This window comes from Brachycentrus maculatus, unplaced genomic scaffold, assembly GCF_059751285.1.
Source record: "Brachycentrus maculatus isolate JH-2025_06_01 unplaced genomic scaffold, ASM5975128v1 h1tg000218l, whole genome shotgun sequence".
Lineage (NCBI taxonomy): Eukaryota > Metazoa > Arthropoda > Insecta > Trichoptera > Brachycentridae > Brachycentrus > Brachycentrus maculatus.
In genome coordinates this window covers 389,338-414,366 of record NW_028280969.1, presented here as the reverse complement: position 1 = coordinate 414,366, position 25,029 = coordinate 389,338, and the positions used below count along the sequence as shown (strand labels likewise).

At 35.4% G+C, this 25,029-nt stretch overlaps 1 protein-coding gene across 2 annotated transcripts; it reads right to left on the bottom strand.

The window, feature by feature from the left end:
- Positions 1–1,109: 1,109 nt before the first annotated feature.
- Positions 1,110–24,623, bottom strand: vtd (RAD21 cohesin complex component verthandi). 2 transcript variants are annotated; one of them, XM_088264176.1, is made up of 18 exons: positions 24,561–24,623; positions 23,722–24,019; positions 22,474–22,589; positions 21,332–21,515; positions 20,444–20,630; positions 19,610–19,841; positions 18,715–18,865; positions 17,304–17,511; positions 16,053–16,273; positions 15,065–15,220; positions 13,692–13,776; positions 12,866–12,943; positions 12,168–12,638; positions 12,007–12,137; positions 11,672–11,812; positions 9,453–9,554; positions 7,272–7,430; positions 1,110–6,315 (listed from the first exon to the last, which is right to left on the bottom strand). In XM_088264176.1, exons 2-18 carry the CDS (start codon positions 23,977–23,979, stop codon positions 6,190–6,192), a joined length of 3,006 nt encoding a protein of 1,001 aa, XP_088120302.1. In that variant the 5' UTR covers positions 23,980–24,019; positions 24,561–24,623; the 3' UTR covers positions 1,110–6,189. The 2 variants fall into 2 exon arrangements, with proteins under 2 accessions (XP_088120302.1, XP_088120301.1); XM_088264175.1 differs by having other exon boundaries at positions 12,007–12,638.
- Between the last annotated feature and the right edge of the window lie 406 nt (positions 24,624–25,029).

Sequence of the window (25,029 nt, the reverse complement as noted above, 5' to 3'; positions counted from 1 at the left end):
CATTTATTTTTCTTTTTCACTTGTTAAATTTACGAAGGATTTTTATCTATTTATACCTATTGTTATTCCACCTGTACAGCCGCAAGCGATGTGTACTGTTTCCCTGTTCTGAGAATGTTTTAATTAGGGTATGAAATCTGATAACATTTAATGACCGATGCAGTGCGAGTTATAGATGAATGTATATTATTTCCTCATAGAAAAAGAACTGAAGTAAATAAGTAGAATTATGTGTGTGTCATAATCTGTCTATATGTCCGAGAGATATTAACATAATGCACAAATCGAGTCATTGATTCTGAGAAGCAATGATTTATTTAATGTGTAAATTTTCAGCAGATTTCTTACCCTGTTTATTAGTTGTAACTGTATTTATTGTAGTTTTTAAGGTTTTCAATTTGTAGCTTTTATTGTTTTTAATGTTAAGATCATTTGACCCATTTATTTTATAAGATGAAACTTTAATATAATTAATGTTATCAAACGTGAGTAAAAGTATTATGTGTATTTAATGACAAATATATATGATTAAATAAGTAATTTAAACATTATTCGGTGTTTTTCTTATCTAAAAAATGTTGCGAGTTAACATCCTATCCCAGAAATCTCAGTTTGACTTCTTTCATCACAAAATTTCCCAAATATATTTTGAAAATAAATATAGATAAATTTTCAAATCGCATAAGACTGTTGTATAAAAGATTTTTTTTATACGACATATTGGGTACTTTTGTACAATTCACAGAATATATTTTTGTGTTAAATTTTGGTAGACGATTCATTCAAGCACATAAATATTGATAGGTTTGGTTCCTATTTCGTAAAAACCTGAAATTACCAACCTTTTTTTTATAACCCTTATCCGCACCTAATGGTGCATAGGGCACTGCATCAAATTGACGCAGTGTTATCTTGATCATTACTTACATGAAGGCAAGGTGAAATCACTAATATTTATTTTCACCTCCCCCCCTGGGAATAGAACCCGGGACCTCCAGCACGGTAGCTAAACACGCTGACCATTACACCACGGAGGCGGACAAAAACCAACCTTAGAGCACACAATATGTTCAGTTAGGAAGAGGAAACAAATAAATAAATGCAAAATGTTTCATCATAACAAATTTAATGCGAAATTAAAATCTATACATAAAGACTTGAAGTTTAAAAGTGACTGAAAACAAATTTTTGCATCAAAGCAAATCTCATAATAAATATGCATTAATAAAATACCTTTTCTTCCCATGTTTATTTCAAATATTAGAAGTAGAAAATTACCCTACTCGTCTAGAATAATATACTATATCTGAAAAACAGTTTATTTTTGTATCATACAGACTTATACTCGCAACATGATCTTTGCCGAGTCAACAGTGTACTGGAGTTTTTAAAAACAATCTGTCTAACAACACTATTCTTACAACATCCAAATATTGATTTCTTGTACTTCGGGACACTTCCAACGGGTGGCAGGTCACTTTGATTACAGACTACGGAAAGGAAACTAACACATGATAACAAGCGCCCTTAACACAATTTATTCTAATATTCCCAAATATATTCTATGTGTAAGATACACTTTGGTCTTTGCGTGAATACATCCTTCGAGAGAATAGATATTCATCTAATTAAAAAAATAACACTGCACAATGTCAGATGGAGATTACGAGAAATATGTATATAAAATCTTTAGTTGTACGCCCAAGTGAAAATTAGGTACGGCGCTCCGCGTCGCCGTATTAGGACCCATTACATTATTTAAACCCCGCCAAAGTCATTTGTACAGTAATCGAAACTGTCCTCTGAGCGATACAAAATGTTAAATCGCTATAAGAAGCGTAATAATAAAGGTATAAGCGGGAATTCAAAAATAATCCTAAAGAAAGAGGCATACACGATAATCAAATAAAGTTACAAATGAAATTAAAATAACAATAAATACATAGAAAATATTTTTTTATGTATCTATTGTTAGATTACAATTTTGGTGATCACACTACAAAATAATTTTATTAAAAATAAAGTTAGTAAGTTGTTTGACACTAGAAAATTGCAAGTGGGTTTATCAATACTCGTGCGCTTAGTTCTGGTGCATTATCTTTATGTACGTTATTGAGATCAAATTCAAATAAAGCTTACATATGAGAATATTTGAAAAAGATCAAATATCAGTCATTATAAAAAATCAAGAATCCATTTCTAAAATGCACATAATATTTGCATAAACGCAGTTACAATTTTAAATGGAAAAATGTGTCAACTTCTCAAATGAAAAAAAAGGTAAGTTTTTTTCTAAATTTCAACTAGTTTTTTTTTATATATATTTTGCATAATATTTATTATTCCCTTTGGTAGACATACATATAAGATATGATCTATTGAATTTAAATAATAGTCATAATATTATAAAAAGAGTCAAATAAAAAACATGTGCTAAAAGACAAAATTAATGGATCTATGTAAAGGCATATGTATTTATCAGTGACAAAAAATAGATATGTTATTTTTAATATGTTTGTATGTAGTAATCAATATACACTTTTGTTTAAATTTGCTAGATTAGTTCTGAACTGTAATATCTCAAAAATGCTTTGAATATTTTTGAGTTCTTACTGTAGAGAACTGGAACAACAACAATATGTATGTACATCCGAGCTTCTTATAATTTAAATACAAATTCTTTATTGGACAACACAAAACTAAATCATTTAAAGGTACAAAATTGAGTTCACTAATAGCATAAACAAACGACAGGTTATACATCATTTTGGCAAGTAGACCAAAGAAAATATAATTTATTCTAATTTCACACAAAGAACATTGACAGTGTATTGCTTTATTTTTTCCCTATACCCGCAACTGTGATTCATCATTTGGAAACACACTAGCAGTAAGTTGAGGCAGTTGGCATCACACACAGAGCAAAAATAAGTCAATTGATCGATCCTGAACCCATGTTCACAGATTTCAGTTACCAAGATAACTTTAAAAAAGACCAAATACTGTGTGGACCCAACCCCGAACCTTACATATTCCCAGAGAGTGCTAACTACTAGACTACAAGGGCACTATGATACAATTTTAAATAAATTCAATATAGAATATTTGTGTTTTTTTTTTAAAGATTTGTACATATATTAAAATAGTGGTGGGGGATTAAACCACAGACTTCAAATACAAAATGCATCAAAACTTTATTGATTTAAATAATTATTTGTCGCAGGAAATAATTTAGAGCAATAAACCTACCAACATACTTTATTTAAAAAATGAGGATATAACTTTTAAGAAATAAAATATTTATACATACTATGAATTCCATAATTTTGGTGTTTTTTTTTCATCCTTTTTTATTATTACTCACATTATTTACGAGTAAAGCTGGAGTAAATTCAACACACCAATTTTAAAAATTAGGAAGATCCTGTCATTATAATTATCGATTCAGCAACACAAGAACATATCCAAAAAAAATGCTTTTTCAAACTAAAGCAAATATCTATAATTATAGAAGCAGCATTGTAAACAATATTTTTTTTAAATCACAATGATTTACATAAGATATTTACCATATTTTTTCTAATAATTATTAGAATCTAATACATGCTTTTATAGAAATGTCTGTGTTACTGAAGTAGCAAATAATGTATGCATTTAAACTTTATCATATACCAATAGTGAATAATTTGTGGTTGCCATTTCTATATGTTGACTGATTAACAAATACACATATGTATATATTTATATTTTTTTTATCAAAACTTAAGGTGACAATATTAATTTTAGTATCAAACAACTGAGAAACTTATTTTATAAAGTTGATTCATTAACGATGCAATGAAGACCAAGTCAAAATGAGAAAAATGTTGATAATTTATATTACAAATAAAAATTAAAGTTAAGTTACAAACTATTTATATAAAACTCTATATAATTTATCATTTTATAACCCTTTGTGTTCTAAAAATGAAAACACAAAAAAATATAGAAATAGTAATGAAATTGTATAAAAGATTTTTTTATATTCTGGCACTTTGAAAAGGAATAAATGTCAAACCTGGAATATCGTCTTTAGTATTACACATTTTTTGTTAAATTTTGTTACATATTTAAATATATTATTATTTTCTTAAGCATAGTGATATTACATAATCAATGCCTTGTCATATTGAACCATACAATTATTCAAAATTCAACATTTACCATTGTGAAAAATTATATATAGCATAAAAAATTCCAAAAGTGAAATAAAAAAATTTAAAATTTGTTAAAGATCATTTTGAAATTTATAAGAGATATAAATATAATAAACTAGTATAAAAAAGAAAATACAGTAAAAGCTAGTTAAATAAAAGGACAATCATTCAAATATGAGAAACAAAATATTAACCTATATGTGTTTTCCTCTTTAATTAAGAAAAAAAGCTATTTTTGTTTTATTTCTTACATAGAATGCAGTTCCACCAAGAAATGTCAGTAAAAAAACTTACATTTGTATGTATATTCATACATTTAGCCATAGTTGAGAAAAAAATTCAAAATTTGTTAAAAAAAAATTCAAATATTTTTTTTAATTAAAAATTCTTAAAAATGATTTAGATTTTTTTTAAATAGTATAAAAGAAAAGAGCAAATAATTTCATTTAAAAAATATATATATATATAAAAAAATACAAATATCAATTGTTTTAAATTACAAATTTCATTAACTGCGTGTATTATTTCTTCAACTAGGTGTCTGAACTTGAGATGAAGCATCTATTGTTTTTATGCAAAAGAAGGTCTGAGTAACGCGGGGCTTACGGCCTGGCTTGCTTGAGTGATCTCTTTATAAACTTGTGTAACATTCACCATTCTGCCCATTATTGAACATCTATATTGCATCAAATGAATAAAAAATGTAATATGCTTATTCAAAGTTTAAAATATGTTAAGAATTTTGGTCCCTTTAATATTGAATTAACAAGCTTTTACTGTAGTAATTTTTACCATTTACCTTTGTAAAAGAAAATAATAATCACAAAAAACTTTAGTCTCAATAAATAAAAACATCACTGACCGCATCAGCAGCTAAGCAGTTGGCATTTTCATGATAAAGATAACACTGCATCGACACAATGCAGCGCTGCATACACCATTCAATATGGCTAAGAAAACGAAATATCTACCACAATTCTAAATGTAAAAATAAAAGAGTAATCATTTCAAAAATACACATGATAACAAAAATACATATTTTTTTTAAAAATGCGGTAACGTGTAAAATTCATGTTAAGTTTCGAAAAGGGAAAGGGCGTAAGCAACATGAACCGTTCTTATTAGATAATTTATGCCTCATTTGAATTTTAATCCGGTTTTATGACTTCAACCATTAACACTTCGCTCACTCCTTTCAAGAACGTCATAAATCAAAAATCAGCAATTTTTAGTGGTGCATGTTTTCGGAATGCCCAGAAAATGTACTATATCCCAGCAAAAGAGGCATATTTTTAGCTTAATATTTACCCGCTACAGGGCAAAAAGTGTTGTTTTTGCATTTTGAAGAAAAGGTATTGTTTAATTATTTTTTTAAATAAACTAAATATTTTTCAAATGGAGAAAAAACCTTCAAATGGAGGTAAAACTACCTAAAAAGATCTGTTTGCACAGTAAAAAGTTCAATAAGTGGCTTGATATTTATTTTTAATACATTGTAATATATTTTTAAACTTTAATAGCGTTCTCCTGAAAAATCAAGTTTTTTTAATTTATGACATTCTTGAAAGGAGTAAGCGACTTGTCATCTGTTTGGCACAAATGAAACAATTTACTATCTGTCCAAATCAAATCTTTAGCAAAATTGGCTTTTCCGTAATGCTTTTTGATTCAAAATCCAACAAGGCACTGAAATGGCTCCGGTGTAAAGGTGGAGACTGACCGGAGCATTTCGTCGTAACATAATATCGTAACATCGCTCGCGGCGAGCATCAGCGAGGATCCGAAACTATGGATGGAGCGCTCGGCTCGCTGTACTGACTGCCTGAATGCTCGCATCGTAACGTGCATTACAACAAAATGCTCCGGTCAGTCTTCACCCTAAGATGTTCGAAATATAGCTTACGCCCTTTTGAACTCGGCCGATTGAATTGGACTCGCCGCGCTAATAGTCCACAAAGGGTTACGCACTTATCCTAGGATGAGTCTAGTCTGCTTATAAGGAATCTGTGTCAAACTGAGCGCCTTTACTGATAACGATGTCCGCGTACGGCTCCGACTGTCTGATCTGCAATACCTGGAACTTTTTCAGCACGAGCATACTGTAGAACTTCTGAGCCACCTGGAATATTAAAACAATCGACGAATAAATACCCAGTCCCACCCTGGTTCCAGGTCTGACGACCGTCGGTGAATAAAAACTTGTAGTCTATAATTAAACTCAAGTGGTAAAAAACAAGTGTTTTCTTTAATCATTGTAATAAAAACTTTACATATTATTTTGAGAAATAAAAAGACTTTGTGTTTTGATCCACTCACATTTTTATCAACCAACTAGTTTTCAGGGTTTAATTTATGACTGAAACCCTGAAGAGGGCAACATGTTGGTTACTAAAAATGTGAGTGGATCAAAACACAAAGTCCTTTTATTTCTCGAAACAATATATCAATATGATCCACAAAGTTAATTTAGTTACCACAAAGATTAAGTTGGGATAGAGCAAGGGAGAAGAAGAAGCGTCTTTTTTCACCCATGTTTTCAACTTCATGTTTATTCCTTGGAAAGCGGGGCTTTTTGTATTCAAGGTATTTCAAGGGGAAACTTTTTGTATTCAAGGTACACCTACCAAATTGAGAAATTTCAGAGGTGCATATTTACCATATTATGATAACATATTATATTTAATGCGAAATGTGAGCCTATATAACTGAGCACAGGCAATCAAAATTTGCAGCGAGTGATTTTGCCCAGAATTTTCACTCATGAATTACATGAAATTAGAGTAACTTTAAACATAAAGAGTAAATCCACTCACAAGTAGGCATAGGCTATGAAACTTATAAAGTTGAAGCCTGAGTAGGGACATGATAAACGGTGTTGCATAAGCCGTAGCTAGATTTCAGAGTCACTTGGGCGTTAGGTAATTCAAAAAAAAAAACAAAACAAAATTTGCAGCAATTGTGCTATTTTCACAAAACTAGACTTTTTTCCGCGGCACACCAACTAATCACCACGGTACACCAGTGTGCCGCGGCACACACTTTGCGGAACAATGTTACAGAGGGCGGTGGCATTACCTGTTTGCGGCGGTTCCTGGCGGTGAGCTCGCTGAGGTGCAGCTCCCCTCGGTCCACCAGCTTGATGCGGATCTGCCCAAACAGCTGGGCCGCTCGCTTGTTGAGCACCCTCTCCTCAAACTGTTCGTCCGTCTCGTCCTGCAGCTGCTCCTCCGTCGGCTGCAAGGACATCACAATCATACTCACGGACAACAGATTCATTCTGGTCACTGATTAAATAACATAATTGGCTACAGACAAAAACGATATTCACTTCAGAACGTATCGTTTCTCTCTCGACTGACTCCTATTTCAATTTGTACAAATTTCACAAGACAACTTTATAATGTGTGCAGTTATTCTAGTAATATCATCTAAAATGTAAAAATCATATATAATTATAGTTTTTTCAAAGGCTTTATTTATCTATACGAGGGCCGACCCAAAAGTAACAATAAAAAGTAAATTTTACACACTTAATTGATGATTTTTTTTGAAAATTTACACACTTATGTACCATGTTATGAGCCGAAAAATAAAAAAAAATTGGTTAAAAACGGTAATGTTTGGAAGTTTTTTTGACGTTTTTAGTCTCCCGATTTTTACGTTTCAGAGAAATTTTGACGTAAACAAATGGAACAGCGCGCAAACATTAAATTCTGCTTCCTGCTAGGCAAATCACCTCAAGAAACACTGAAACTGCTTCAAATGCAAACTGCAAATTCAGCTTTTAGAGCATCCTCCTTACTCTCCAGATCTTGCTCCTTGTGATTTTTTTCTTTTTCCTAGGATGAAAAGGCAATTGAAAGGAAGGAGATTTCAAACAATTCAAGAAGTTCAAGAAGAGTCACTCAAAGCTTTGAAATCAATCAGTATTTCAGAGTTTTTTACTTGTTTTGGGCAGTGGGAAAAACGCTGGAACAAGTGCATTGCGTGTAATGGACAGTATTTTGAGGGTCGTCAGTAAAGGTTTTTAATAAAAAAAAATTTTTTGTTTAAAAAAAAATTGTTTTTAAAAAATCGCTGAAACGTAAAAATCGGGAGACTAAAAACGTCAAAAAAACTTCCAAACATTACCGTTTTTAACCAATTTTTTTTTTAATTTTTCGGCTCATAACATGGTACATAAGTCGCGCACTCCTTTCAAGAACGTCATAAATCAAAAAATTTGATTTTTCAGGAGATCGTTTTTAAAATTTATAAATAAAATACAATGTATTAAAAATAAATATCAAGCCACTAATCGAACTTTTTACTGTGCAATAGATCTTTTTAGGTAGAGCCTGAAGGTTTTTTCTCCATTTGAAAAATATTTAGTATATTTAAAAAAAATATTAAAAAATACATTTTCTTAAAAATACAAAAACCACACTTTCTGCTCTGTAGCGGGTAAATATTAAGTTAAAAATATGAATCTTTTGCTGGGATATAGTACATTTTCTGGGCATTTCGAAAACATGCACAACTGAAAATTGTCGATTTTTGATTTATGACGTTCTTGAAAGGAGTGAGCGAAGTGTGTAAATTTTCAAAAAAAAATCATTTAATTAAGTGTGTAAAATTTACTTTTTATTGTTACTTTTGGGTCGGCCCTCGTATACAGTAAGAAAAAACATTGAAATGTTTGAAAACTGAAATAAAAAAGCCAGTTGGTATGTGCTAATGTTGATGTTTAACAGATTGTAAGATTACTAAAATACTACAATTTAAAAAATTTTGCCATAAAAAAGTTATTTAAAAAATATATATTTATTTGGATCAGAGTATACTAAAAAATATCACACTACTGAGGAAGATGAAGTGTTAATCTATAATTACAGGAAAAAACTGTTAAATCAAGAAATTATTTGAATTTTACCACAGAATTTTTTCATATAAAACTTTTAATTATTCGAGATTTTAAAAAAATGCCCAAAATTTACTTATACTAACTGATTTCATTCATCGCCATTGTTAATTTTTTTCAAAGATTTTTTATCGTTAAAAAATAAAAGGTATTTTAATTATTATTAACAAGCTTCTACTGCAAAATAATTTTGTGGAGAATATACAATGTGCAATAATAATTGTATTAGAGGATCAGGACCGTCAAGGCGCTGTTTAGAGCTGCCCGAGACAAGGACAATTACTCTCAAGTGATAGTCGACAACAGGGGGACCTGACATGACACGCATAGAGAAGAATAATAATGCAAGAACTTACATGTCCCGGGCTGGGTGCAAATTCATAGTCATCCTGTGGGCTGTGTTGCTGCTGCAACTCCTCGTAGCCCATGTTAGCCATACAGACGCCACCAACACCAGGCTATAAAGGAAAACAATATTACCATCATTCGGTTTATTAGGTGACAATTCAATAAAACAAAAATTGGCATAGATCCATCGACTGTAATATGGTTGTCCTTAACCCTTCATTGCATGATTTTTTTCATTTTAAATAATAATGGAAAATTTATAGTATCTTGCTCTAAACATTAGAGGAAAAACAAATTAAAAATAATTAAAAAATTTTACAAAGAAAAATCAAGAAAACATTTATGTATCAAATTTGCAACAACATGCAATGATTATCCTTATGAGATATTGATATATCGTAGTCGTACAGGAGAAAGTGACCAACTAACAAAGCGTAACATGTTCAGGAGGGCGATTTAAGTCACTTTTGCTTAGCAAGAAAATAAACATCAATGCAGTTAGTCATTTTTAACGAGTCAATATATTATACTTCCATGATTAAAATCCCTGGGGATATTTTCCAGGGCAATATTAAGCTAGTAAGATATCAAATAGTCGATGATCACGTTTTTGTAAGAAATGCACTTGGTCACTTTCTCCTGTATGACTACGATATGTTTTAACACTAACTTTTGGCTATGTAACAAATTTGATACACGATGCAGCGAACGGTTAATTTTAGATTACAAACTTAACCCGATCATGCAAAAATTACATGTGATTTGAAGCGGGGTACCAAAAGATCCCTGTTCATATTTGTATGGAAGTCGTATTACGTATCTCATAACTCGCCGCCATCTGAGTCACAGATTCCACGTCCTTTCCAGCGCAGCGCCGCGCGGTGTCTGACAGCGGCCAGTATATAAGCGAGACGCCGTAAATCGAATCAAAAGAAAGCGGAGTAATCTAATTGCCTCGCTCTGTCTAAACTGTCTCTCCTTGTCCTTGGCTAATTAGGCACACCCATGATCACACAAGACAGCTGAGGTGAAATTCATAGGGAATAAGCAGAGAGAATAGAACACCATACCAATCTTTGCAAACAATCTTCGTTTCCCATTCAGGCTCTTGAACTGACCACTTGCAAGCAATTCAAATACTTGATCAAGCGTTCCTCGTGACCAAGTATTTGCAACATTTTGAGTGTGTCCAAATACTTGTTCACAAAATCATCATGTGTGTGATTGTAATCCAGGATTCGGACCTCACATACTAATATAAGAGTTTCTGCTTAGTAAAAAGTTTCTGCTTAATAAAAAGTATCTCACCAATGGATGTCTCTAGTGAAGTTCTAGTGATTCAAGAACATGGTTTCTAAATTGGTTCATGTATATAGAACTTCCAAGAATTTGAGTAGTGTGGTTGTCAATAATGGGTAGAATTGGTGAATGTTACACATGTGTAAAGTGATCACTTAAACCAGCCTAAGACGGTCGTCAGCCTCGCAAATGCCCAGACGTCCATATTCTTCTTCATCTTTGATGAGATGTCAAAAAATAATACCAAGTATTTCAATGGCTTGATCATGAGGAATACATGCTTGCAAACAAGTTTTCCTCGGTGTTCTAATAAGTCATAATAATATGACCGCACATTAATAAAATAAAAAAGTCATAATACATCTGGCAAAAAACGTCAACTCGAAAATATGCAAATTTGACTAAGGCAGCTTGATAACTAGATGAAATTTTACTGTCCGGCAGTACGGTTTTGAAAAATAAAAGCGACTACAACAGTTTAGCGTGATCGAATTTACGCACAACGTGTTCACGCACCGATCAAGAGCACCGATCCAAAGAAAGATGAAAAAAAGCACAAGCCAATCCAAGCCAATCATTGTTTTATCGCACTAACTGAAGTGCCGGACGGTAAAATTTCATGTAGTGCACAAACGCCCTAATGATGCAGTATTATAAAGTTTTCAACATTCTATAAACTGGCAAAATACATTAAGTAGTTTACAAGTCCAACTTTAATTTTAACAGCGGGTATTTTATTCAGGCTATAAGCTTTAAATATTATGTATTAGGATTATTCAAACAGGGATTTTAGAGTTAACGTTTTTTGCCAGTATACCCACGATATCATAATAGTAATAATAAAAATAAAAAAACAAATAGCAAACTGACTACAGTCCTATAGCTGAATCCTATGTTTCTACTTTAAAAAAAAATATTTAAAATTTACCTGGTAGTGGTGTGTCTGTTCTGCGATGCCGTGCAGCGGTAGGGGCTCCATGGGGACTGTGTGTTCCAGCTCCAGGCCGGGGCGCAGCGGAGAGGGGGGCACTCCTCCGGGGGTCCCGTGCTCCCCCAGAAGGGAGGAAACCTGCCAAACAACAGACACGTCACTTCAACCATTCGACTTTTTTATTGTTCATCTCCCAATATAATTCAACTCTATGTAAAATTGTACTTAATTCCAAATGTACCAAATTCTGCAAACTCCATTGGATAATTTGAAGAAAAAATAACCTGAATTCTAAATTCAATAAAGTATTTGGTATTTTATTTACTATTTACCTGATCAGCAGGAAGATGCGGCATCATCGGCATATCATCCACCATACCGTGCTGCAAGGCAGAGGGAGTCATTCCACCGTGATGCATCATGCTGCCGTGTTGCATCGGGGTCATTCCACCGTGCTGCAGGCCTCCGGGAGTCATGCCACCATGCTGCAGGCCTCCGGGTGTCATCCCACCGTGGTGTAGCCCGGCCGGGGTCATCCCGCCGTGATGTAACCCTGCCGGCGTCATTCCGCCGTGGTGTAGCCCGGCCGGGGTCATGCCGCCGTGCTGCAAGCCCATGGGCGTCATGCCTCCGTGCTGCATCATGTCGCTGTCGTGGTGCATACCGGGAGTCATGCCGCCGTGCTGCAGGCCTCCAGGAGTCATCCCGCCGTGCTGCAGCCCCCCAGGGGTCATCCCGCCGTGCTGAAGACCCCCGGGGGTCATGCCGCCGTGGTGCAAGCCGGTGGGGGTCATGCCGCCGTGGTGCAAGTCGGCGGGGGTGAGCCCGCCGTGCTGCAATCCTCCGGGAGTGAGCCCGCCGTGCTGTAGGCCTCCGGGGGTGATACCGCCCTGGAGTAAGGTGCCTGGGGTGAGGGGGCCTAAAACTCCAGGTGTCAAAGGTCCTAGGCTGCTGAGCATACCACCTATAATACAAAAAAAAACATTTATAGATACTGGTTGCCTTATCCTAACGGTGGGGTAGGGTAATCCCCAGACAAGTTAGTCCGATGACATTTAAAAAAGTAGCAAGCCTGCACTAGAAGAGTCGCGTCCAACAGACAACTGTGGAAGTCCAAGAGGGAGGCCTTTGTTCTGGATACTGGACACAAGAAGAAGGCAGAGAAAAGAAAGAAAAATATCCATTTGTTACCTGGAGTTTGTGGGTCCATATCATGTCCGGGTGTCTGCGGATAGCCGGGAGTGCTCGGAGGTAACATTTCCGGAGTTTCTGTAGCAGATAAATAAAAAAAATCAAGACTAATTCAAAATTGTACTCCAGATTTGATTATACTAAACTCCCTGATTACATAATAGATATGTTTCACGCGATACCATGGAAAATAAGAATACTAAAATAAAAATATAGTGTTCCTCATATAAAAATATCAAATCAGAATCAGAATATCAAAAAATGAAATTCATTAAATTTTTTATTTGAATCTTAATTTTGATTAAAACATAATTTTTATTAAAAAAAAAGTAACAAAAAAATTATTTACATATCTCTCAGCGCATAATACCGAGTAGTGAGTGCATGCGAGAGATGTAGTAAATTCCAAATTGCTTATAGGCATTGTAAAATAAATGACAGATAATATTAATATTATTTTATTAAATACACTGGATTATTCACCCTATGGATGAGATGTCAATATTATAGGTTTCAACTTGATATGAAACATCTATCGTACCTTTTTATATGAAAGATGGACGTCTGAGCACGTCTGGAAGTGTGCTCAGACTTCCATCTTCTTTTATATATAAGGAATGATAAATGTTTGATATTATTAATCTTTTTCATTATTTCAAAATCGGAGTTTAGTGTATTAATCTAAACTGGTATGACTTATACCAGTATAGTTGAATTTAGCTTTTTTTGCACCGTGTTCGAAATTGAGTGAAAAAAAATATTAGTTCAGTGTACTTTATTATACAAATTGTAAAAAAAGACAGGATAACAAAATGTTTCACCATACCTATTGAGGGCTGATAGTCTTGTGGTACGGGAGCCGGTATCTCCATGTCAGGGATTTCAGGTTCATGGGCAGGAGTAGCGCTAGCCTAGAAGGGAACATAGTTATGTATCAATCAGTTTCCAGCGGCCTTGTAGCTGCCAGATCATCGCTATCTGTGAACACTTGCGACTTTTTAGTCTACTAGATAGGTACTGTACTGAGCAGGTACTATACATAGAACAGTATAGTAAAAGCTCATTAATTTTAAATTGAAGGACCCAAAATAAGATTAATATTTAAAATTATAATTAAGCTAATTTAACCACCCTACTCTCAGGTTATTTTCTGAGAAACAGGTTAAAAAATCAACCTTTTTGTAAAGAATTATGAAAACAATGTTTGTACTATTCATACCTGACAAAATGTTGCCATAATAGGTGCATTTAGGAAACTGATATTATTTCTCGTTATCGCATCCCCTCTCTCTCCGTCTCATCCGGATGTGTATCCAGTACGCATTAAATATTTTTGTCACAGATATTTTACCTCGTGCCCGTACGTGATACGGATTAGCGCGGAATGGTGGAGAAAAGACGCATGTATCATGTACGCTCGTGAAGGGGATTAAAAAATATTTGCTTCATCCATTTTACGAAATGGTTTCGAAAATAAATTTAAATTGTCTATTTGAAAATATTCTGCATTTGCTAATTGTGTAAGCCGACATAGTACCCAGCTCAGTGTCTATTTAACACAGAGCAACTCAATATAAGTTGAAAAGAGGACTTCCTTCTAATTTATATTTATACAGTGAAACCTCTATATATCGTTCCTCGAATAATCGTTTTCGCGGATGTATCGTTTATTTCTTCGACCCCGTATTCATTTCATACAAAAATAGATTGCATCGATCGTTTCTATCCACCATTTAACCGTATTCATCGTTTGAATTACGCTTCATATTTGATAAATTTTGTCTTTTTTTTTTGCATTCTTTTAAATTTTCGCAATTTTGTTAAATTCGACGACAATATTCTAACGTGTGGGATAGAAACTATCGAAAGCTTTTGTGATTCAAGGTTGATGGATACAGCTGAAGAGGTCAATATTGATGAAGAGGACCCGCTGCCTGTACCTTTATTTTCAGACGCATGCACACTCTTTGAAAGATTGAAAACATTAATTTTATTTGCAAAGCCGAATATATACTGTTGGCTTATCGTCATTATTGACTTACTGTTGTTGATTGGGAGGATGGAATCTACTGGATTGTATATTCTTGTGTATTGATCTCTTAATTTCGCATTCATTGTTTTCCCGCATTCACTGTTTATTTCAATAGGTCCCTTTAAAAACGATAGACAGAGGTTTCACTGTATTTGTATTTTCCTCACCACTTCCTCGAGTTTCCTCTTCCTGCCCGACCTCCTCTGCTGGGGAGCCGGAGTGGGCGGACTGGCCTGTTGCAGCGCCTGCTCCGGAGCCCCCCTGTCGCGCTCCTCCGCATCATCCAGGTCCGTGGCGCGGTACGCCATGTTGCGCTGGTAATTCTGCCAAAGGAACCAACAATGCGATCATTAATTATCATGTCCCTCCGCACATTTCACAAACAGCTTATTCTATTTATTATTTCGGTATTCACTTTGTGGTAAGACATGACAAAATTGTAAAAGAAAAACTTTTGTTTATTTTATTGTAACTAGTTTATGTTTATATTTAGACCTGGAGATGGAAGCATTGCTTCCGAAACTAGTCATTATAATAAAATAAACTCACGTGGTAAAAAAACAAGTGTTTTTCTTTTACAATAAAAGCTTATTCAATGGAATTATTTTGCAAAGAGGGGATAAAAATTTTTAATTTGATTCCCAGGGAAAGGTCAAATAAATATAAGTGATTTTTTTCACTCTAATATTTATTTAATATTATTTTGGACTGGTACCTGTAGCGGAGGGCTGATCACCTTTCCTTCATGTCTTAACGATCAAGATCACACTGCTTTTATATGATGCAGTGACCTATGCACCATTGGATTGCGAATAAGGGTTTGAAGAATTTACTTATAACCCTTATCCGCATCCAATGGTGCATAGGGCACTGCATCGAATTGACAGTGTTATCTTGATCATTACTTATATGAAGGCAAGGTGATCACTCATGCGCTTCAGGAACCAGTCCAGAGTAATATTAAATAAATATTACAGTGTAAAATCACTAGTATTTATTTTCACTCCCCTGGGAATAGAACCCAGCACAGTAGCTAAACATGCTAACCACCACGGAGGCGGACATCTCCCGATATGTTTTTGAACTTGAAGAACTGAAGAATATTTTTAAGATGAGATTATGGAAGTCTACAAATACAAAGTGATCCCAACTGACCTTGAAGAGATGCCTGGAGGGTATAGGGCGCCCGGGAAGAGCGAAGAGCTTCTCCACCCCGCCCGTCTCCTTCCAGTGCATGAGGCGCCGCGTGGGCGGGGCCAGGTCCAGGGTGGTCACAATGTCGGACGTGTTGGACAGCTGGTTCTTCATCTCCTCTCCCGATATGTTTTTCACCTCGTCCACAATGAGCTTGCGCTTGCGTTTCGCCTTTGTTATACCTGCGACAGAAAATATGACAATGTTTTACCTGCGGAAGTCAAATCCATGTATTGCGGCATCCTTCTCTTTTTGTTTATGCCTATAAATAAATTATAAGTTTATGAAATAAGTGGCAGCACACATAAAGCTTCAAAAGTGTATGAGTCACACGTGAGCGTTAAGGTGGAGACTGACCGGAGCATTTCATCGTAACGTAACACGTTACGATGTGAGCATTCAGGCAGTCAGTACACCGAGCCGAGCGCTCCATCCATAATTCGGATGCTCGGTGATGCTCGCCGCGAGCGATCTTAAGACGCTATGTTACAACGAAATGCTCCGGTCAGTCTCCACCTTTATGATTTGTTGTGGCTTGATTTATACCACAAAAATCAATCTGTTCAGTGTGTGCTACCTTTTTCTGCATGTAAAAATTATTTCTATGTTTGTTCTCGTTTTATCAAATGCAAAATATTAGCGCGTCATCGTTTGACAAATCATTAAACTGATGTGTGGGTGGGTTAAAGGGTGTACCAATTATTTGACCAGTTCCCAATCTAGCCCGGGCGTGATTCAGGCAATTGAATTGCTCAAATTAACTACTACGCCGTTTCTTATAATAATAAAAAAGTGGGCACTGTGCAGGGATTTACGAGTGAGTGAAAAAACTGATGACAAAATCAAATCTTCAGATATAATACAAACGAATCAAATAAAAGGGATCAATATTTTTCGTTAGGCAATATATCCAAAATAAAACAAGGTTTTCGTTGGATTGAATTCTACATTTATTTATGTATATCTTAATACGTGACGCGTTTCGTCTTCTTAGGACACTATCAAACACATTACTTAGAACATTATCAAACAGGAGTGTTTGATAATGTCCTAAGGAGACGAAATGCGTCACGTATTAAGATATACATAAATAAATGTAGAATTCAATCCAACAAAAACCTTGTTTTATTTTGGATATATTACCCAACGATTCAATATGTAATTCTACCAACTGTCTGTAGTTACAATAAATAAATCAATATTTTTTATCACCTTTAAGGATGGAGGCATCGACAGGCGCCAGGGCAAAGGACTCCTCCTCGTTGTGCAGCAGCGTGGTGTGGTCCCCTTCCCCCTCCCCGTCCCCTTCACCCTCCCGGCCGGGGGCCGCCCCCTCCGCCCCGACCCCCGCCAGGGGCTCCCCGGTGCGACTGGGGGCGCGGTCTATCAGCATCGGCGTGTATGACCGCTCGTCCAATTCCTGGCAACAAAAACATGTTAAATTAGGGTTAGTACCAGTTGATAGTAATGGAGTCTAGATAAATCAAATAAATCCAAATGCGATTCGAAATCCAAATAAATTGAAATCCAAAATTGAAATCATCAAATCGATACGGAGTTAAGTTGATCATTGATCTCATGAAAGCAAGGCAAAATACAATAAAGAAGAAGTCAATACATTTTTGACATCTTAACATAGATGAAGAAGAATATGCAAGTCTGGGTATTTACAGGGCTTACGACTGTCATAGGCTTGGTTAACCACACTCCTCAAATTTTTGGAAGTTTTTATATATTTGATCCAATTTTGAAACATTGTACAAGAATCACTAGAATTTTCGCTAGTGACATCTATTGGTGAGACGAAGAAACTTTTTTTTATTGAGCAGAAACTCTTATGAATAATATGATAAATAACTCCTATAATTGGAGATAATCCAGATTTATAAACAAGTATTTGTACACACTCAAGATGTCGTTAAGAATATAGATAACTGAATCTAGCTAACAATAATGCTGCAGTCTGGGATGCTGGCTATTGGCTTCCCGGTGAGCGACAAATGATAAAGAAGAGCGAGAAGATGGATGTCTGCGTCTTTTATGGACTTCCTCCCGCCAGCTAGTTAGGGTGGCCAACGTGACCAGTCTGTCAGTGCTGGCAACTTGGTAACATTGTTGTCGATGGTAGGGACCTACTCAAGTTGTCACAACATATTCTTCTTCTTCTTCTAATCCTTATCCGCACCCAATGGTGCATAGGGCACTGCATCGTAGCAACGCAGTGTTATCTTGATCGTTAATTGCATGAAGGCAAGGTGATCAGCCCTGCGCTTCTTGTACCAGTCCAGGGTTATATTAAATAAATATGAGAGTGAAAATTGGCCATATTTATTTTTACCCCCCTGGGAATCGAACCCGGGACCTCCAGCACGGTAGCCAAACGCACTGACCACTGCGCTACAGAGGTGGACAAACATATTTAATAATAATAATAAAACCCTTATCCGCACCCCAATGGTGCATAGGGCACTGCGTCATATAAACGCAGTGTAATCTTGATCGTTTACGCATAAAGGAAAGGTGATCAGCCCTCCGTTTCAGGTATCAGTCCAGGGTAATATTGAATAAATATAACAGTGAAAAAATCACTTATATTCACACATTTAGTTAGTTTATAAGTTACCTGGGCGTGCACACTGGGCGGGGGGACACTGGGCGGGGGCAGCAGCAGGTGGTCGGGCAGCTGGGGGTGCGGAGAGCCGCTGCCGGCCTGCTGCTGCTCGCTGCTGGAGCCCTGGCCGCGGTGGGGAGATCCGTGCGCGGAACCGTCCCAACTGTAATGTAAACATAATTTAATAAAGGTGGTAATGGAATAAATCACAGTTATAACTGATGGGGACACTTTGATAGAAAGAAAATTAATATTGATGGATAAATAAAGATGTCATATAAGGAGCGGCGAGGTTTACTGTGCAATATAACAGGATTGATCTCTAAGGGATATGTTTAGCATTTGTTCATTTTTAACCCCACCTTACCACAATCACTTTTCAGGTCTGATAAAAAGTGGTGGGTCTGCACTGGAAGAGAGTCGCGTCCAACAGAACTGTAGAAGTCCAAGAGAGAGGTCTTTGTTCAATACTGGACACAAGAAGAAGGCTGAAGTAATAAGTTAACAGGATCTTCAAACTAAACCAATTGTTTTTTTACTACTTGAGTATTAGATTTTACTACGACTAGTTTCGGAAGCTGCAAATGCTTCCATCTAGAGGTACAAATATAAAGTATAAGTTTTTTTTTTTAATTTCAGTATTTTAAATTCAATCATGTCATACCACAAAGTAAATTCCGAAATAATTAACAAAAAGGTTTTACAGTAATTATGCTAACATGGCATTTTTTGCATTTTTTTTTTATTTTAATATTTATTCAATATTACCCTGGACTGGTGGGCTGAAGCGGAAGGCTGACCACCTTTCCGTCATGTGTAAACAATCAATGTAATACTGCGTTTATACGATGCAGCACCCTATGCGCCACTGGGGTGCGGATAAGGGTTTGAATGAATTTGAACATACCTGTGTGAGGGAGACATCCCCCCGTCGTAGTGGTCCATCCCGTCCTCGTCGTCATCGTCCGAGTCGTGCCGGCCGTCTGCGTGGTGGGCGGCCGCCCTCGGGGTCACGGCTGCGGCAGCCTCCTCCAGCTCCCGGCGCAGCCCGCCTCCGCCTCCTGCCGCGCCCCCGCCGCCCGTTCCGGGGCCGGCTGACACCTCCCCGAACAGGTCACCCTCGAATAGTCCTCCCGCGTCTGCAATCACAAGCAAAAGTATTTGATTACGCATTTTTATTAATTGTTCGCGGTGTGATGACAATAAATACAAAAGAAAAAATAATTTATTTCTTTTTTTTCTATACATATTTATATTGCACTTTTGGGATAGGCATATAGTGTAGAGATAATATTGGAAGAAAGAAAATTTATTCCACAACATAATTAAAAAATATTTGCAAGACATTGCCCATAAGAGGTATTTTTTGCAAACAGAGATTCTTGTGAGACCACATTGCTTGCTATAAATGAATCAAATGTTAGAGGTCAAAATAAAATATGGAACAAAGGCAAAATAAAGGCAAAATAAAGGAATGGGTGAATAATCAAGAGTTTATTTTATGAAAATTGTAAAATGTTTATATTCTTAATATTTCTCTCTTTTTTTGGGTGTATTATTTTTGTGTATGTAAGTATTTTTGTGGTTAAAATGGTTCAAAACAATAAAAAATGTATTCGAAAAGAACTCCACCGACCAGACACACAAGGTGGCTTGGTGGGTCTCTGCAATGTTTAAAATTGTGATTTAAATAAATGTATACAATTTATGTTAATAAACAAATAATAAAAAAGGCACTTACGGGAGAAATCATCTCCGATAGTTCCTCCAAAGCCATCATCCAACGGTGCGGCATGGCGGGCTGCGGGGGAGGCCATGGTGGGCCCTGACGGGGGCACCATGCTCGGGCCCGCAGTCCCCATGGGAGCAGACATGGACTCCTTGCCTCCCAAATCTATTGATGGACCGTCCGCAAACAGAAGATTACTCTAAAAAAGGGAAAAAATGTTAGAAAATAATAAATTCAAAATATTTACTAAGTAAAACTTACATTGAAAATGTATAGATTTTAGCACATTGTGGCTGCGGAATCAATTAATGAAATTAATATTTTTTAGTAATTCTTCAGCAAATTGCGTAATATTCAATATCTTTGTGATAATATTAGCAAAAGCCAGAAGTACAAAAAAAAACATACAAAAAACACCAAAATAAATGTGAAAAAATTGTTATTTTCGAGTCGTGATTTAGCAGAAACTGTACAAAAAAATCACTTTTAATTACGTTGGCAATTTTAACAACACCTTTTTAGTTGTAGAAGTCTGGGAATTATTTTTAAATGAAATAAAAATTATAGTTCAATTTGTCTGAAAATTTTGGGTAGTCAATTAGTAAATAAGTTCTGCTGACATCCCTAGAGGTGGCAGCATAGTTTCGTACTTAATTTAAATTTTCTGGGGTAATTCTTTCCCAGAGATGCATGTGGCTCCATAAAGGTATGATGGGAAATTATTCTACCAGTACTACTACTTGAAGGGTTAAACCCATAATAACTTTCTATTAAGTTCACCATAAATAAATAGTGTTTAATGTTTAAAACAGTAGGAGCCCTGTAATCAGCGACATTTGCTATTCTTTACAGTTATGAAATTAAATAAAATATATAGCAAGGTTTAAAATATAAATTTACCTGTTCCAGAGACGCTTCGGGTCCCATGGCATCTCTCATGATGTCGGGTCCGTCGGTGTCAAACCCAATGTCTCCGAAGCCATCATCGTGTGTTACGAGAGTGAGAGAGCCGTAATCCTCACGCATCGTGATCTCTTCAGCTCGCGATTGGTTTAAGGAAAACTGGGCCTCAATATCTACATCACTGAAGGGAAAAAATACATTAATAAATTATAAATATCGCATACTACAGGGTCATTCGTTTCGTGGTTTCAAGATGAAAGCACTGGCATTTGACGCCTGTCGAACTCAGCTGTCATCTGAGGTGTCATTATATTAGTTGAATGTTTGCCATTTACGATAATGCATCGTTCAACAAACGAACAAGGAGTTGAAATTATTAAAACTTACCATAAAAGTGGGGATTTAAACGTAGCCACTTTTCGCGCATTATACGCGCTGATTATGGTCGTCATTATCGACCAACTACGCAAATAATCAGTAAAATTGTGAAGATTTTTGAAGAGAGTGGATGCGTAACTGATGTCGTAAGGTTGTTGTAATGTCGTTACTGATGTTTGGTATGCTCTATGGTCGAAAGGTGTCATTGGCCCGTATTTTTTCGAAAATGCAAATTGGCAGACGGTTACAGTAAATTCGGAGCGATATGGTCGAATGAAAACAGATTTTTTTGGCCGGTGATTGAAGATCATGACTTAGATGATATGTGGTTCCAACAAAACGGGGCAACAAGCCACACAACACGACCAATTATGGCTTTATTGAATTTCACGTTTTGGCGACGTCAATTGGCCACAAAGATCATGCGATTTGACTCCGTTTGAATTTTTTTCTGTGAGGCTACGCAAAAGACAAGAAATTTGGTTTGTGGTTAGTATACTGAGGGTCGGGCGGCAAACTGTCCTAGTATAATTAGGGTTGGGTTTGATGAAAAAACCGCCCGCAAAGAATGTGATAATCAGGAATTGACTGATAAAACATCACCATACTTGGATTTCTCCAATTTTGTCTGTCCTGGCACCCTCCTAGCTAACTCAATTTGCAATATATTCGATAATACACACCTCAGAGGTATTGCTAAGTCTTTCATGGCCGTCCCCATTCTGATCCAATGCTAATAATAATAAATTATGAAATCTTACTTTAACTCCGGCATGGCGGTGTCAAAGTCATGGAATACTTCCGGAAGGGTGATGGCATTCATGGCGGCCTCACGGTGCTCTTCCGGTAAATCCACCATACCGGGACGGAAAGCCATCTGTAGAATTAAATACAATCACAATTGGCTCTTACCAAACTTTGTTACATATTTTCTTTTATAATTGAAAAATTATATTGTTAAATGTAAAGGTCAATCCACCATTCATGGATGGAAAGCCATCTGTAGAATTAAATACAATTGAAATTGGTCCTTATTGAACATTACAATACATTTTCTTTTATAATTAACAAACTCTATTTTTAAATGTAAAGGTAAATCCACCATTCATGGACGAACCATCTGCAGAATTAAATACAAATTTTGATTGGTCCTTCCCAAACTTTATTCCAATTTTCTTTTATAATTAACAGATTCCATTTTTAAATATTCGATAGTGTAGTAGTAAACTCGACACAGGCAAAAAAGTCGTAGTACACACAACAATGAACAATATTATTCTGCAAACCAAAAAAAATGCAGCATTACCTCAATTATCCAGACTAATTAGGAGTTAAGGTATTGTTTAGTGATTGAGATAACTTGAGATACTAAATAAAATTTCAACAGTAATTAAAATTTTTAAATACTAATTATCGATTATTTTTAAAGTATCTGTACTATATACTATATTATCCGCTTACGCTGAAATTGAAACCAGGCCTACAAATATGATTAAATTACTCCTGAAATTATCCGGAGGATTGGTCTGTATGTTCCAGATAGTTATCTAAGACAGCGTCGGCCTAGATTGTTTCACATTCCTATACACAGGCTCAACCTGCCAATGGTTATGCCTGTAGGAAGAGCTACCACTATGTTGAACAATATCTCATTGGATATTGATCTGTTCCATGTGTCTGAAGGAGTTTTCCGAAGCGGGATTCTTCTACACCTTTAGCAATAGTATTCTTGCTTATTTTCGATTTTAATGTGTTTTAATGTATACGCTTTAAATTTCAAGTTTGTAATGTGTATGTTAATTATAAATAAATAAATTGAAATTGAATTTGAAATTTAGTACATTTAGTACATTAAAAATTCATTTCATATGGATGTATATTTATATTTAGCCGGTGCTGCGTTAAATGGCCTGCATGCACCAAGTGTTCCTTTGAATCATGAAAAATATCAATATTATTTCTAATTAGCATGTTAAAAATTAATTGTACAGATATCTGAAATACATTACCTTGATCTTGACAAAGGCTTCATTACAGTCAGCGAGGAGGTATTTGGCTTTCCTCGAATAAATCCTCACAACTCCGAGGAGCAAATGTCCCGAAGTCCGCAGCGCCATCTTGACTTTAGGCTGCAGGATGCCATCCACAGACTTCTCAATATTGGTCTCAAATACATGAGCTTTTGTCAATTTCTTATCCCAATGGGCCGCCAGCCAGATCTTGGCTAGGGGCCCCTTCTTGGCTAGCACAAAATGTGCGTAAAACATCTTCGCTCCCTGTTATTTTTCAATTCGATATAATATTACGCTAAAACAAAAATCAACAATGTTACAATTCACATAACCCAAATACGTTCCACTTTTGACAGCGAACAAAATAAACTCTAGAATCGCAGCTTAAATACCTTACTGTGTACCAAAATACATGTTTAAAAGTTAATAACATCAGCATAGCTTTCGATATTGCAGCAATAAACCACAATTACAAATTGTATTGTTCGAAAGGAAGCTTTCGGTTCCAGGTTGACAACAAGCGGTTCGGTATTGAACTCGAGGTTTATTACTTCCCATATTCAAGAATATTTTAATGAAAAAAGATACAGTAACAAGAATACTTCAATAATTAAATGAGGATAACTAGTGAAAACAGTCTAAATAACACTAATAAACTCAAAATACACTTTGGCGCCTAATCTAACAGGCATAGAAATCACAGTTACACCAGCCAAACCAAGCCTCAGAAGCATCAGAAAGTCACTAAACCCCATAAATATTGACTTTATTCGTAACAAAAAGATGCAATATCCTAGTTTAAACTTATAATTAACTGCCTAATCACCAAAATTTACCTTCTGACACAAATAAACGTAAACATGACAACAATTAAGCTGCAAGATGGCGAACTACCCGACGAATGGCGGTTACGTGTGTGTTCATAAATTAAACCGATCTCCTCGGAGTATATTTTTTAAAAGTATCTACGTATTTGTTATAAAATAGGGGTAGGATAAACATATTTCGTTTATTTTTCAGAAAAGCATAGTTTTTTTGTAAAAACCTACAAATTTATTTCGTTACTCTTGTTATGTGGAAATAAATCAATCTTTTTTCAAAGTTATTTATTCAAAATACTATGAATTATCAAAAAAAATATTCCTTTGTAAAATATATAAATATTAAAATTTAAATTTTCAAAAAAAACATAATTGTGTCATTTTCTTATCTGTAATGTAAATCAAATTACAAACAATATATACACAAATTTAAAAATTTAAAAATCATTTCAATGGCCTGTATTATTTTTTTTTTTATATTTTT